Below are 11,984 nucleotides of genomic sequence, written 5' to 3'. Positions count from 1 at the left end.
CGAATTGATGCCCCATCCCCACCAATCTGCTTCCCACCTGCCCCCACCCCAAAGAACCAAGCCACACACGCGCCTCTCCAACCCGAGCCTCAGTCAAACCATCTCGCCTCCTCCAACCAGCTTCCCCGCCGTCCCCTCCGCCCTCCCCCGGCCCGCCCTCCTCCCCTCCCCCGGCCCGCCCTGCTCCTGGTCCCCCCGCCCCCGGCTCGCGCTGCCGCGGTGTCCTGGCGTCGAGGTGTGCTGGCGGCGGGGTGTCGCAGGGCGTGTCGCGAGGTGACCGGGGGCGGGCTGAGGACGGGCGGGCGGGAGCGACGGAGGGCGCGCGGGGCTGGCGCTCCGGGCACCCCTCCCCCGCCGCGGTCGGCAGGCCTTTCCCCGGAGAAGATGGCGGATCGGGCGGAGATGTTTTCTCTTTCCACCTTTCACTCGCTGTCGCCGCCAGGCTGCAGGTACGCACTCGGGCGCCCGGGCCCTTCCCTGCCCACCGCTCTCCTTGCGACCCCGTCCCCAGACTCCGCCGGCCCGACCCTGCCACCCCACCCCCGCCGCCTTTGGGGGCCACAGCCCCAGACCCTCTCTGGTCCCGAGGCCCACTTGCTCCCCATCCCCCACCCCTGGTTCCAGGTCTCTCCACTTTGTCCTCCCCTTACGACCCTCCTCCAGCCCCAATGACCGCCCCCCACCCCCATCCCAGGTTCCTCCCGGGATCCGGTGCTGCAGCCAACCTGAACACCTCCTCCGAAGGCGGAGGTCGTGGGCCCAGCCTGAGGGGCGGCCTGCCTGGCGGGGTGCTGAGCACACTCTGTGCCTGGCAGTGTCCTTTTGGCCTTGCTGGGCCTCTGTGGTGGAGGCCTGGCCTGGTCTGCAGGGGGAGCCTGGGGGAAGGGACTAGGGTGGGGAGAGGGCTGGACCTCGGGATGTAGGCCGGTCTCGGGCTGGAAGAGCGGACCGAGGGGCTGAATTCCGCCCCGGAGCAGGCTCGACCCCTCCCCCTCCTCCGGCTGCTGCAGCTTCAGCCCCCCTCCCCCTTCGCGGCTCAGCCTGACTCCCCCGAGGCTGAAGCTGTGACCCAGAGGGGCCTGGAGCTGAGCGCAGTGGGAGGAGAGGCTGCCGGCTCTGAGGAGACGACTGGGAGGAGGGCTGGGGGCGAGTGCTTCCTCTGGGCCGGTGGTGGCTCCGATTGTGGGGGACATACCCTGGAGAGCAGGGCTTAAGCTTCAGGATAATGGCAGGATGCGGGTGTGGGAGTTGGGGGCTCTGTGATCGTGGGGCCGAGGAGCTGGGGTGGGGGCCTCCCTTGGCTCCTCCTTAGGACCAGTTCTCAGGCAGGGAGTCCAGGACTGACAGCTCTCTCAGGAGCCCTGTCCTTGCTCTCCTCTCCAGGCCTCCACAGGACATAAGCCTGGAGGAATTTGACGATGAAGATCTGTCTGAGATCACTGATGACTGCGGTCTGGGCCTCAGCTATGACTCGGACCACTGCGAGAAGGTGGGGAGAGGGCTGGAGGCAGAGAGCCCTCTCACAGGAGAGCCTCGCTTAGCTTCTGCTTAGCAGTCTCTTGGGCGGGTCTTAGCTCAGCCTTGAGACAGCATCCTCTGGGGGAGGGGGGGTGCTCTCTCAGCCTCTAGACTTGTGGGCCCTTTGATACTTGACACCTCTTTGCCTAAGAGCGGCCCACTGAGGACCTTCCCCAGCAGTCCCTGCCTGGCCTCCTCCATGGGCTGGACTGGGGGAGGGAAGATGTGCCTCTGCTCTGGGGCCTCTGGCCTCAGATCTACCCCCTTCCAGCTGCCATCTCATCTCCTTCTCAGCCCTGTCCCCACCTCTCTAGCCTCTCTTAGCCTCCTGTCTCCTCCCCTGAAGTTCCCCTCCCCCCATCTCCTCCTCCTCCCTGTCTCTTCACGTTTTTGTTTTCATTCAAGAACATTTCTGAACAACTCCCATGTGGCAAGTGCTAGAGGCTTCCAGGTGCCTGGGAAGACAGCAGGACAGGTGTGGCTCTTGCCCTTGGGAGTTTATAACCTAGAGGGGAGGAAGACAGGTGAGAGACAATGGCTGCCTGAGTCTCAGCATCTGGATTCCAGTGAGGGGACACATGGTGCGATGAGGGGCACCCATCCAGGACTGAGGCCATTAGGGAGATTTTCCAGTGGAAACACACGGCCATGCCCTTAGGGAAGACTAGCAGGAGCTGGCAGATGAGGGCGCTGTACCAGAGGGGCTGGCGCAGAGGCATTGCTGGCGAGGGATGTAGTGGGCCGCAGGTCCTGAGGCTGGTGCAGGTTTGGTGAAGCCTGGTGCTGGTGCTCTTTGCTTCATGCATTCATTTCATATTTACTGAGCTTCTATGTGGGCCAGGTCCTGTTCTTGGTGGGAGTCGGGGTACCCCAGTGTACAATATGGACATGGCCCTGTCCTGGTGGGGCTTGCAGCTTGCTGGGGAGACAGATGCAAACTCTCCTGTAATTATGAGTTGTGTTAAAATGCTTTGAAGGAAAAAGTAGTGGTGTTAAATATGATGGGGTTTGAGGGTGGGATAAGGCTGGCAGGTGGGTTGGAGCCACTTTGAGAATCTGTCACCAAGACTTAGGAGTTTGGGCTCTTATTTACTAAGGTCCTCATCTTAAGCTGATTTTAAATAAAGCAAAAACCAAAAACTGCTCTGTTGGTGGAAAGCAGAGTGGTCTGGAGGGAGGTTTCCTCCCTTGACTTGTGGCTTCCCGCTTTCACCTTTCCTGGCACCTGGCACCCCAGGTCGCTGTCCCGCTGCGGCCCAGCTCTGCCTTGTCCTTCTTCCTGCAGGACAGCCTTGCCCTGGGGCGTTCGGAGCAGCCGCACCCCATCTGCTCCTTCCAGGATGACTTCCAGGAGTTCGAGATGATTGATGACAATGAAGAGGAGGAAGAAGAGGAGGACGAGGATGAGGACGAGGAGGAAGAGGAGGAAGGAGAGGGGGAGGGCAAGGAGGGAGGAGGCCCTGGCTCAGAGACCCCCGCCCCGGAGCCCCTGATCCCTTCCCCTTCCCTAGAGGAACCTCACAAGCATCGGCCCACCACGCTCCACCTGACAACGCTGGGAGCCCAGGTGAGCTCCCAGGCCCAGAGCTCCCCCTGTTTCCCGGCGTGGGGGGGTCTCTGGTGCCCACAGCCACCTGCCCCCTCCTGCTCCCGAGGACGGGGCGCTCAGCGCCGCTCTCCCCCCGCCCCTCCCCCACCCCTCCCCCACCCCAGGACTCGCTGAACAACAATGGAGGGTTTGCTCCCGGGCCTCCGGCCTCCAGGCAGGAAACAGCGCTGGGCCCAGCAGCACAGGAGCCTGTCCGAGGTGAGCAGGGCCGCGGTGGGGGTGGGGGAGCGGCACAGGAGGCGGGGGAGGGCAGGGGGGGCTGACCTGAGCCTCTGCCCTGCAGAGCCGCCCGCCCCCCTCCCGCCCACCGACACGGGCCCCTGCGGGGCGCAGCCACCCGTGCGCCCAGGCTGCGACTCCGAAGGAAACCAACCCGCAGGGCCCCTGGTGCCCGGTGGGGCCTCCCCCTCCTCGGATCCGGGTATCGAGGCCGACCTGGGCAGCGGCTCCAGCGGAGGCCACGGGGGCCGGCGCGGCAGCCAGGACCTGTCGTCCCCGGGCTCCGACTACGAGGACGTGGGGGGCGCGCGCCTGGGGCGCATGATCTCGTCCATCTCGGAGACGGAGCTGGAGCGGAGCAGCGACGACGGCAGCAGCAGCAGCGGCCGCTCCTCGCACCTCACCAATTCCATCGAGGAGGCCTCGTCACCGGCCTCGGAGCCCGAGCCGGAGCCCGAGCCGGAGCGCGAGCCCCCGCGCCGCCCCGCCTTCCTGCCGGTGGGCCCTGAGGACACCAACAGCGAGTACGAGTCCGGGTCCGAGTCGGAGCCGGACCTCAGCGAGGACGCCGACTCGCCCTGGCTGCTCAGCAACCTCGTGAGCCGCATGATCTCCGAGGGTTCCTCGCCCATCCGCTGCCCCGGCCAGTGCCTGTCCCCCTCGCCGCGCCCTGCCGGGGAGCCTGCTTCGCCCACCGGCGAGGCCCCGGGGGCAGCGGTGCCGGCGCCGGGCAGCGTGGAGCTGGTGGACATGGAGACGCTATGTGGGCCACCGCCGCCCGCGCCCCCCGCCCCTCGGCCCGGCCCCGCGCAGCCCGGGCCCTGCCTTTTCCTCAGCAACCCCACGCGCGACACCATCACCCCGCTGTGGGCCGCCCCGGGTCGCCCCGCCCGCCCGGGCCGTGCCTGCTCCGCCGCCTGCTCGGATGAGGAGGAGGAGGAGGACGAGGACGAAGAAGAAGAGGATGAAGCTGAGGCTAAGGCGGTGTCCCCCGGGGGCCGGGGAGCGGGCCCCGCGGCGCTGGACGCCTCACTGGTGTACGACGCGGTCAAGTACACGCTGGTGGTGGACGAGCACACGCAGTTGGAGCTGGTGAGCCTGCGGCGCTGCGCCGGCCTGGGTGAGGACAGCGAGGAGGACAGCGGCGAGGCCAGCGAGGAGGAGGCGGGAGCCGTGCTGCTGGGCCGTGATCAGGGCCCCGGAGACGCCTCCCCAGACAGCCCGGACCTCACCTTCTCCAAGAAGTTTCTCAACGTGTTTGTCAACAGCACCTCTCGATCTTCCAGTGAGTGAGAAGGGGGGAAGGGGGTGGTTCCAGGGGAGCAGGCTGGCTACTCCGCCTGCCGCACGTAGATCGATCCCCAAGGGCCAGGACAGCCTGAGGGTCTGCGGGTGGTCAGCGCTGGGCACTGTCCTCTTACCCAGCACCTGGGTGGGGGCTTTCCTGGGCTCCCCCAGGGGCGGGGAGTGGTGAGGGGAGGCTGCTCTGTCTCCAGCCCCAGACACACCAGGGGGCCATGGGGAGGGGGCTGCAGCCGGGCTTCCAGCAACTCCCAAGTCTTCCTCTCTGTTTCGGTCTCTCAGGCACCGAGTCGTTCGGCCTCTTTTCGTGCCTGGTCAATGGCGAGGAAAGAGAGCAAACGCACAGGGCTGTTTTCAGGTACAGCCGCCCCCCTTGCTGGCGCTGACCCTCCACCCGAGTCTCAGACCCTCCGGGACCCTGGTGGACACAGTCCTGCCCTCCTGCCCCTGCCCTAGTGACCTCCCACCTCTGACCCGACGTCAGGTTCATTCCCCGCCATCCCGATGAGCTGGAGCTGGACGTGGACGACCCGGTGCTGGTGGAAGCTGAGGAGGATGACTTTTGGTTCCGTGGCTTCAACATGCGCACGGGCGAGCGCGGGGTCTTCCCCGCCTTCTATGCCCACGCGGTGCCCGGGCCTGCCAAGGACCTGCTGGGTGAGGCCCCTTCCCTAAGGGGCATTTTGTCACCCAGACCCTCTCTTGCTCACCTAACCCAGGCCCCTTGTGACCCTTTAGGGAGCAAGCGGGGTCCCTGCTGGGTGGAGCGCTTTGACGTCCAGTTCCTGGGCTCCGTGGAGGTGCCTTGTCACCAGGGCAATGGCATCCTGTGTGCAGCCATGCAGAAGGTCAGTCGGGTTGGGGGTGGGGCGAGCCCTGCAGGCTGGCTCAGCCCTCGGAGGCCTCGAGCCTGGGACCCCCAGCGCTGACGGAGGGGCCTGGCAGACAGGCTGAGGGCAGCGCAGTGGCTGTTCCCCGGCACCATCCCACTGACCTCCCCCCGCAGCCCATCCTAGTTGTGTCTGGAAATCAAGACCAGCTCTCTCAGAGCCCTCTTTGGGGTCTCATTTGATAGTTGCTCAATTGTGTCCGACTCTTTGTGACCCCATGGACTGTAGCCCGTCTGACTCCTCTGCCCATGGAATTCTCCAGGCAAGAATACTGGAGTAGGTTGCCATTTCCTTCTCCAGGGGATCTACCTGATCCAGGGATAGAACCCAGGTCTTCTGCACTGCAGGCGGATTCTTTACCGTCTGAGCCACCAAGAATACAATTTGCTTGCTCATTATTCCCTCGGTGGACACTCAGGAGGGCCTGCCTGTCTGCTGGTCCTGAGACGGAGCTGGAGAGCAGCAGGGGGCAGGGCTCTCACGGGACGGGTGGTGAGGAGCCCGGGGCTGTAGTCCTGGAAAGGGCCGGGAAGAAGATGGGGCAGGCCATCCTGAGACCAAGGAGCGGCCAAGACCGTGCTCACATCTTCCCGAATCAGGGCCAGGGCTCTTCAGACCTAATCGAGAATATTCCCCCAGGAGGGAAGTTGATGCTTGTAGGCCCGAGACTTTCTTCTTGACTCTGCAGATTGCCACGGCCCGAAAACTGACCGTCCACCTGCGTCCTCCTGCCTCTTGTGACCTTGAGATCTCTCTCCGGGGCGTCAAGCTGAGCCTCAGCGGAGGACCTGAGGTGGGGGTGTGGGCCCCGAGGAGGCTGGGAAGGGCGGAGCAGGTGGATTGGACGAGGTGTGTCTGGCAGGCTGGGCCGCCTCTGTCAGCTTGGCGCTCTTCTGCCGTCTCTCCTAGTTCCAGCACTGCAGCCACTTCTTCCAGATGAAGAACATCTCGTTCTGCGGCTGCCACCCCCGCAACAGCTGGTAAGAGACTGCCCCTCCCTGTGGGCCCCGCAAACCCGAGGGCCGCCCATACGCAGCCCCACTGTCCAGCAGCCCCACCCATGTGGCTCCATGAGGTGAGCCCCCACATGGCACCCACTCTGTTCTGGGCTCAGGAGACATGGGTCAGACAGGCTCCCATCTGGTCTGGGTGGGGAGACACACACACAGACAAGTAAGTACTTGAAGCACCTGTGGGGATCTGGTGGACATCTCTCTGGGGCTCCAGTGAGCAGAGACGTGGCTGAATTCTCCTGGGACTTGGGGGGCAATCGAAGACCACTCTATAAACCTTGAAAGACAAGTGGGTGACAGGGTGGGTCTTCTTGGCATGGAGCCAGCTGAGCCAGGGCCGTGGGTGAGAGGCACCAGGGGGTCTTTAGGGGAGCCAGATGAGGCTGGAGGGACACAGAGTGACTGTGCCCTTCTGACTGTGCCAAGGAGCTTGTAGTTAATCCCATTGGCAGTGGGGTCATGGGTGATGCTGTCAGGCTGACCAGCTGGCTCTGCCTACTGTGCAAGTGGAAGGACCCAAGTGCTGCTGGCCAGAGCCAGGAGGTGCGGGGGCCTCTGGGTGCCGTGTCCGGGCAGTGTCCGAGAGGTGGGGCAGCCAGGACTGAGTTGATTGGATGTAGAGGCCAATCTGGAGGGAGAATCAGGGGTGACCTGGGCATTGAGCGGTTGGTAACCCACATACCAAGAGAAGCAGGGGCATGGCGTGAACGGACCCGACAGGCCGGCCGTGCAGCCTTCAGTTGCAGACGTGGTGAGGTTGCGGTGTCTGTTGTTACTGGGGGTCTGTAGTGTGGAAGACAGACTTCGGGGCAGGGATGTTTTGGAGCAGGCAGATAACTTTGGACATGAGGCAGACGAGATGGCCAGGCAGAGAGGGAGGAGGTGGGAATGAGCGAGCAGCGTGTACTGGCGGGTGGAGGCCGGCCATCCTGCCCAGCTGGACTCTGCGCGCGGTGCCAGTGAGGCACACCTCGTGGCACAGTGCTGTGTGCCCCAGATGAGGCGATGGGGGCTGACCCTCAAGGCACATGGAGCCCAGCAGGGGCACGGAGGCGCCGGTGGTATTTGAGGCCACAGGTCCTCAAGGGAGGCCGAGTGTGAGCAGCACACTCTGTTGCTGCGGCAGAGGCCGGGTGTGCGCCGTTTACACGCTTGTGGTGGAACTGGGGGTGCTCTGCCTGAGGGCTGGGCGACAGTTTCCACCCTCAGCAGGGCAGAGCCTCGTTTGGCCACTTCTCCATTGAGAGGGAGATGGTTTGATGGGCTGGAGATCTGGGTAGGGGGCCAGGGCTCAGACCAGGCTGCGGGGTGGACTATACCAAGAGGACTGGAGTGCACGGCAGCCACGTGGACAGTGGCCTCAAGTGTGGCACTCATGAGAGAAGGACAGCAGAGGGAGACAGGGTGCCACAGGCTCAGGCCTCCAGGCCAGACTCTGGCCACATGCAGCTGTGAGGTTCGGCGGCCAGGAGGGGACCGAGCAGCTGCTGTCCCGGCCCAGAGCTTCCCGAAATTTGCTGCTCCAGAACCCAACCCAGGCCCCTCAGGGAGGAGGCACAGGGAGACGGTGCCAGGCAGCTCAGGGGAAGCAGGGGTGGGGTCAGCCTCTGCTGGGTGCCCGGGGTCTGGACAAGGTGGGAGTGAGTGGTAATTGAGATCACAGGTGGCAGAGAGCACGCCCAGGGCACTGCAGGCTTGCCAGTTATTAAAGAACTTGCTTAGGAGGGTGCCTGGCACTTGCTCTGAATGCAGTCATCTGAACGTGACACTTGAGACAAGGCCGTGACGTGTTTGTGGTCAACATGTGCGTGCTGTGGTGATGATGCCGTCCTGTGGATTCCCATCTGGTGGAGCCCCCAAACCCTGACCCCCTGGGGTGGACTGGATAGACCGCAGCTGGGTGAGGGTCCCTCCTGCTGCAGGACTCGGACAGGTCTTCCCTCTGGACAATAATTTTTATTAATGTCTTGCTAAGAAGAAGGGCAGGTTCAGGAAAGCCACACAGGGAACAGGGCTGGGGCCACGGAGCTGGGGTATAAGCTTCTCCTTCAGGAAAATGCTTTTGCACATCAGGGCCCATGTCAGGCCCACATCGGAGCCTGAAAAATACTGTGGGTGTGCAGGACTGGAGGTGGAGCCAGGCAGGCTCCGAGTGTCAGGGGAAGAACGGGGAGAGGCCACCGGGACGCCCAGCAGAGCCAGAAGGGACCGCCTTGCCCTGCGGCCTGGGGGCAGGCTCCGGGCACTGGCTCTGGCGGAGGAAGATGCAGCTGGATACCCTTGTGGACAGATTAACAAAGATCAGTAACTCCTCACGGGTGCCCAGCCCTGAGCTGCTGGACAGAGACCCAAAAGGGGCCTGATTCTTGAAGTCATGTGACCCCCACACTCCCCAGCGCGGCCCGCCCCCCGCGCCCTGACCCCCGGGGCTGGGGCGCCATGCCCTGATGTCCCTGTGTGCTCGCTGCCCGCCCCCCGCAGCTATTTTGGCTTCATCACCAAACACCCACTGCTGAGCCGCTTTGCCTGCCACGTCTTTGTCTCCCAGGAGTCGATGAGGCCCGTGGCCCAGAGTGTGGGGTGAGTGGGTCTGGGGGGTGGGCCAGTGCACACGGTGGCCGGACTGGGGCGGGGTGCGCAGCTGGGGGAGGGTGGGGGTGAGGTTTGGGGGGCGTGGGGGCAGGATGGGGGAGGGTCAGATGATAGTGGAGGGTGTCGAGGGGCGTGGGGGTGGGGGGTGGTCCTGAGTGTGGAAGCAGCATCCCGTGGGGGTACGGGAAGGCTGCATTGAAGCCAGGTCTGGGCCAGGAGGCTGAGGGGTGAAGCTGGGGCAGTGTGGTGGGCCCAGGTGTGGGGAGCGTGGCCGCAGGCCTGAGGACACTCTCCCCCCGAAGCCGCGCCTTCCTGGAGTACTACCAGCAACACCTGGAGTACGCCTGCCCCACAGAGGACATCTACCTGGAGTAGCCGCCCTGCTCTCCTGCGCCGGGAGCAGCCAGGGCTGGGGCCGCCGTGGGAGGCTGCCTCAGCTTCGGCAAGGACTGCACTGGGGGCCCGTGGGGCCTGACGCCTGGGGGGCTGCGGGGCCGTGCGGGATCGGGCGTCCTTGTCCGGGGGGGCCCTGCGCCTCTGACACCCTTGCGTCCCCCTGCCGCCTGCTGCCCGCACCCCCCCACCCACCCCCGTCTGTCTCTGCTCCTCTGTGCTTCGAACTCACCCTCTGCTCTTCACTGTGGGGCCAGAACTGGGAGGGGCGTGGGGAGGAAGCTGCCAGGTGACCCCTCTTGCTCGTCCCCCGTGATTTATAAAGGAGTTTTAATTTTTATAGTGAATATCAAGGGATCGTCCTGTCCTCATCATGGGGACAAAGAGAGGGCCCCCACACTGCCCCACTTGGCGCTCGGGGGACACCGGGAGGGGTTCCCCAGGAGGGCCTTGGTGGGGACTAGGAGTCGCCCCTGATGCTCACCCCGAGACCCAGACGCTGCTAGGAGGAGGGGGCCCTGGCCCGGGCCCCAGCCACACCAGCATCTGCTTTGCCGCTGCAAACGCTCCCCGCAGTCCAGCACCTCAATAAACTCTCTGCTTGGTGTGACCCTGGCTATTTCTGGGGTGAGGGAAGCAGATATGGGGCTGGGGACCAGCCCACGGGGGCGGGGGGCGAGGTGCCAGGGTGCAGGAACTGCCGTCTGAAGCCCCGCTGGGCTCCCAGTGCGGCGCGTGGCAGCTGCCCTCCACCTCCACTCGCTCGGTCAGTGAGGAAGCTGAGGCCCGAGAGAAGGTCATGAGATGCGTGTGCTTTCCGCCTGCGCTGGAGTGCCAGGCTGGGAGTGTGTGCAGGCTCATGAGTGTGCCCGCATGCTTGTGAATGTGTGTGTGAGACGGAGCAGGTGTCACTCTGCTTATGTCTTAAGACTGGTGTTTTAAAAATTCTCCACACAGAGCCAGAAGGCAAGAGGTGACTCTTTGTCACATGCTCTGCCTCCTGGGGAAAGGGCTTCCATTGCTTCTGGCTCTGGGAGCACCCGCTCTCAGGCGCTGAGGTCAGCGTGGTGGTCAGTGCCTTCCCGAGGGTGGCCTGCCCCCCCACCCTAACCCAGGACAAGAGCAGCACAAGGAAGACCACAGGTGCAGGGGATGGAAGGAGGAGGGCCAGGGAGATAGAGTCACATGGGAAGGTCAAAGACATCCCTCTGTAGAAACCGTGCGCCTCTACTCCAATTAAGGGCAACCAACCCACAGAGGACACTCACAGCGTTAGGCGTCAGTGAGTGACCCCTTGGCATCTGGGTAACGGCCGCGCAGGCCAGGGCCCCTGACCCCGCAGAACCCGGAGACCCAGCGGAGCACCTGTGAGCAAGCTTCTTACCAAGTGAAGCTGAAAGAGGCGGAGCCCTGAGCGGCCATCTGCAGCTGGGCTCAGGCGTGCCCTTCCCTCCCCTCTCAGCCGGGTGGGAACTCGAGCCACCGCCCCTCTCCACACCAGGGAGGCTCCGTTTACCCAGCAGCCCCACCCCCTGCCACTGGGCTCCGTCCTCTCCTCCAGCTCACCTCCGCACCTCTCTGTCTCCGAGGCTCTCTACCTGCCGGCTTTTGGGACAGCAGCCAGACGTGCTCGGGTGTCCTTCACGGGGAGCAGCTTCCTGTGGGGGCCCTTCCCACGCCTGCCCGGCTCTCCGCTCCTGGCCTCCTTTCCTGACCTCTCAGTCACCTTCCGTCACCCCCGCCCCCGAGCTTCCGGGGGCTTCTCAGCCCCGGTTCCCTCCGCGGGCTCACCGTCTCCAGTTCCGCCGTGCTCCCTCTCAGCGGCGCCCTCCCTGAGCTGGGCCGCGCCCAGTGAGGCTCCGGCCCAGCTGTCCTCCGGGAGCGCCCTCTGCCGGCCCCTGGGCAGCGGCCTCGAGGCATTCTGTCACCGGGGAACACGTGCCTGGTGGCTGCCGCAGACACTTGGAACTCACATGAGCTTTCCCCCACGTGCCCGCATCCTCTTGGGTTGGCCGAAAGGTTCGTTCGGGTGTTTCATAAGCTGGTTTGGAAAACCAGAACAAACTTTATAGCCGTCCCAATAGATTCTGTGCTTTATTGTTTTTTCCAGTTTCCTGAGCTGGAACCAGCCTAGACTCCCCTGCTGTCAGCTTCGCCCCTGCCCATCACCCCTAACTCTGCCCCCTCACCTCCCACCTCTGCCTGGATCAAACCACTTGGGTCTCTGGGCATCAAGCAGCTCCCTGCAGGCTCCCAGCCCCCACCTGCCACTGCAGGTCCGCCAGAGCCTGCAACCAGAGCAGAGTCTTTAAACAGAAACCTGAGCAAGCCGCTTGCCCTCCTAATTCTGTGGCCATAATTCTGGTGGCTCTCAGCTGAACCTCCACCTGCCCTGTAGCTGCCCCCCTCCAGCCCCTCTTCCCTCCACCCCACTTCCGCCCTTGGAAA

The 11,984-nt window shown here is 64.3% G+C and overlaps 1 protein-coding gene across 1 annotated transcript; it reads left to right on the top strand.

Moving 5' to 3' along the window:
- The first annotated feature begins 284 nt into the window (after positions 1-284).
- MAPK8IP2 (mitogen-activated protein kinase 8 interacting protein 2) lies at positions 285-10,140 on the top strand. Its single transcript, XM_061124219.1, has 12 exons — positions 285-449; positions 1,384-1,489; positions 2,804-3,085; positions 3,232-3,325; positions 3,411-4,631; positions 4,931-5,006; positions 5,133-5,305; positions 5,387-5,496; positions 6,227-6,331; positions 6,448-6,518; positions 9,033-9,131; positions 9,446-10,140. The coding sequence occupies exons 1-12, from the start codon at positions 385-387 to the stop codon at positions 9,516-9,518; spliced, it is 2,475 nt and encodes an 824-aa protein (XP_060980202.1). The 5' UTR covers positions 285-384; the 3' UTR covers positions 9,519-10,140.
- Positions 10,141-11,984: the final 1,844 nt, after the last annotated feature.

The sequence above is a fragment of the Dama dama genome, chromosome 22 (assembly GCF_033118175.1).
Source record: "Dama dama isolate Ldn47 chromosome 22, ASM3311817v1, whole genome shotgun sequence".
NCBI classification, from domain to species: Eukaryota; Metazoa; Chordata; class Mammalia; order Artiodactyla; family Cervidae; genus Dama; species Dama dama.
The sequence above is the reverse complement of the archived record's forward strand: the minus strand, read 5'-3'. Positions and strand labels throughout refer to the sequence as shown.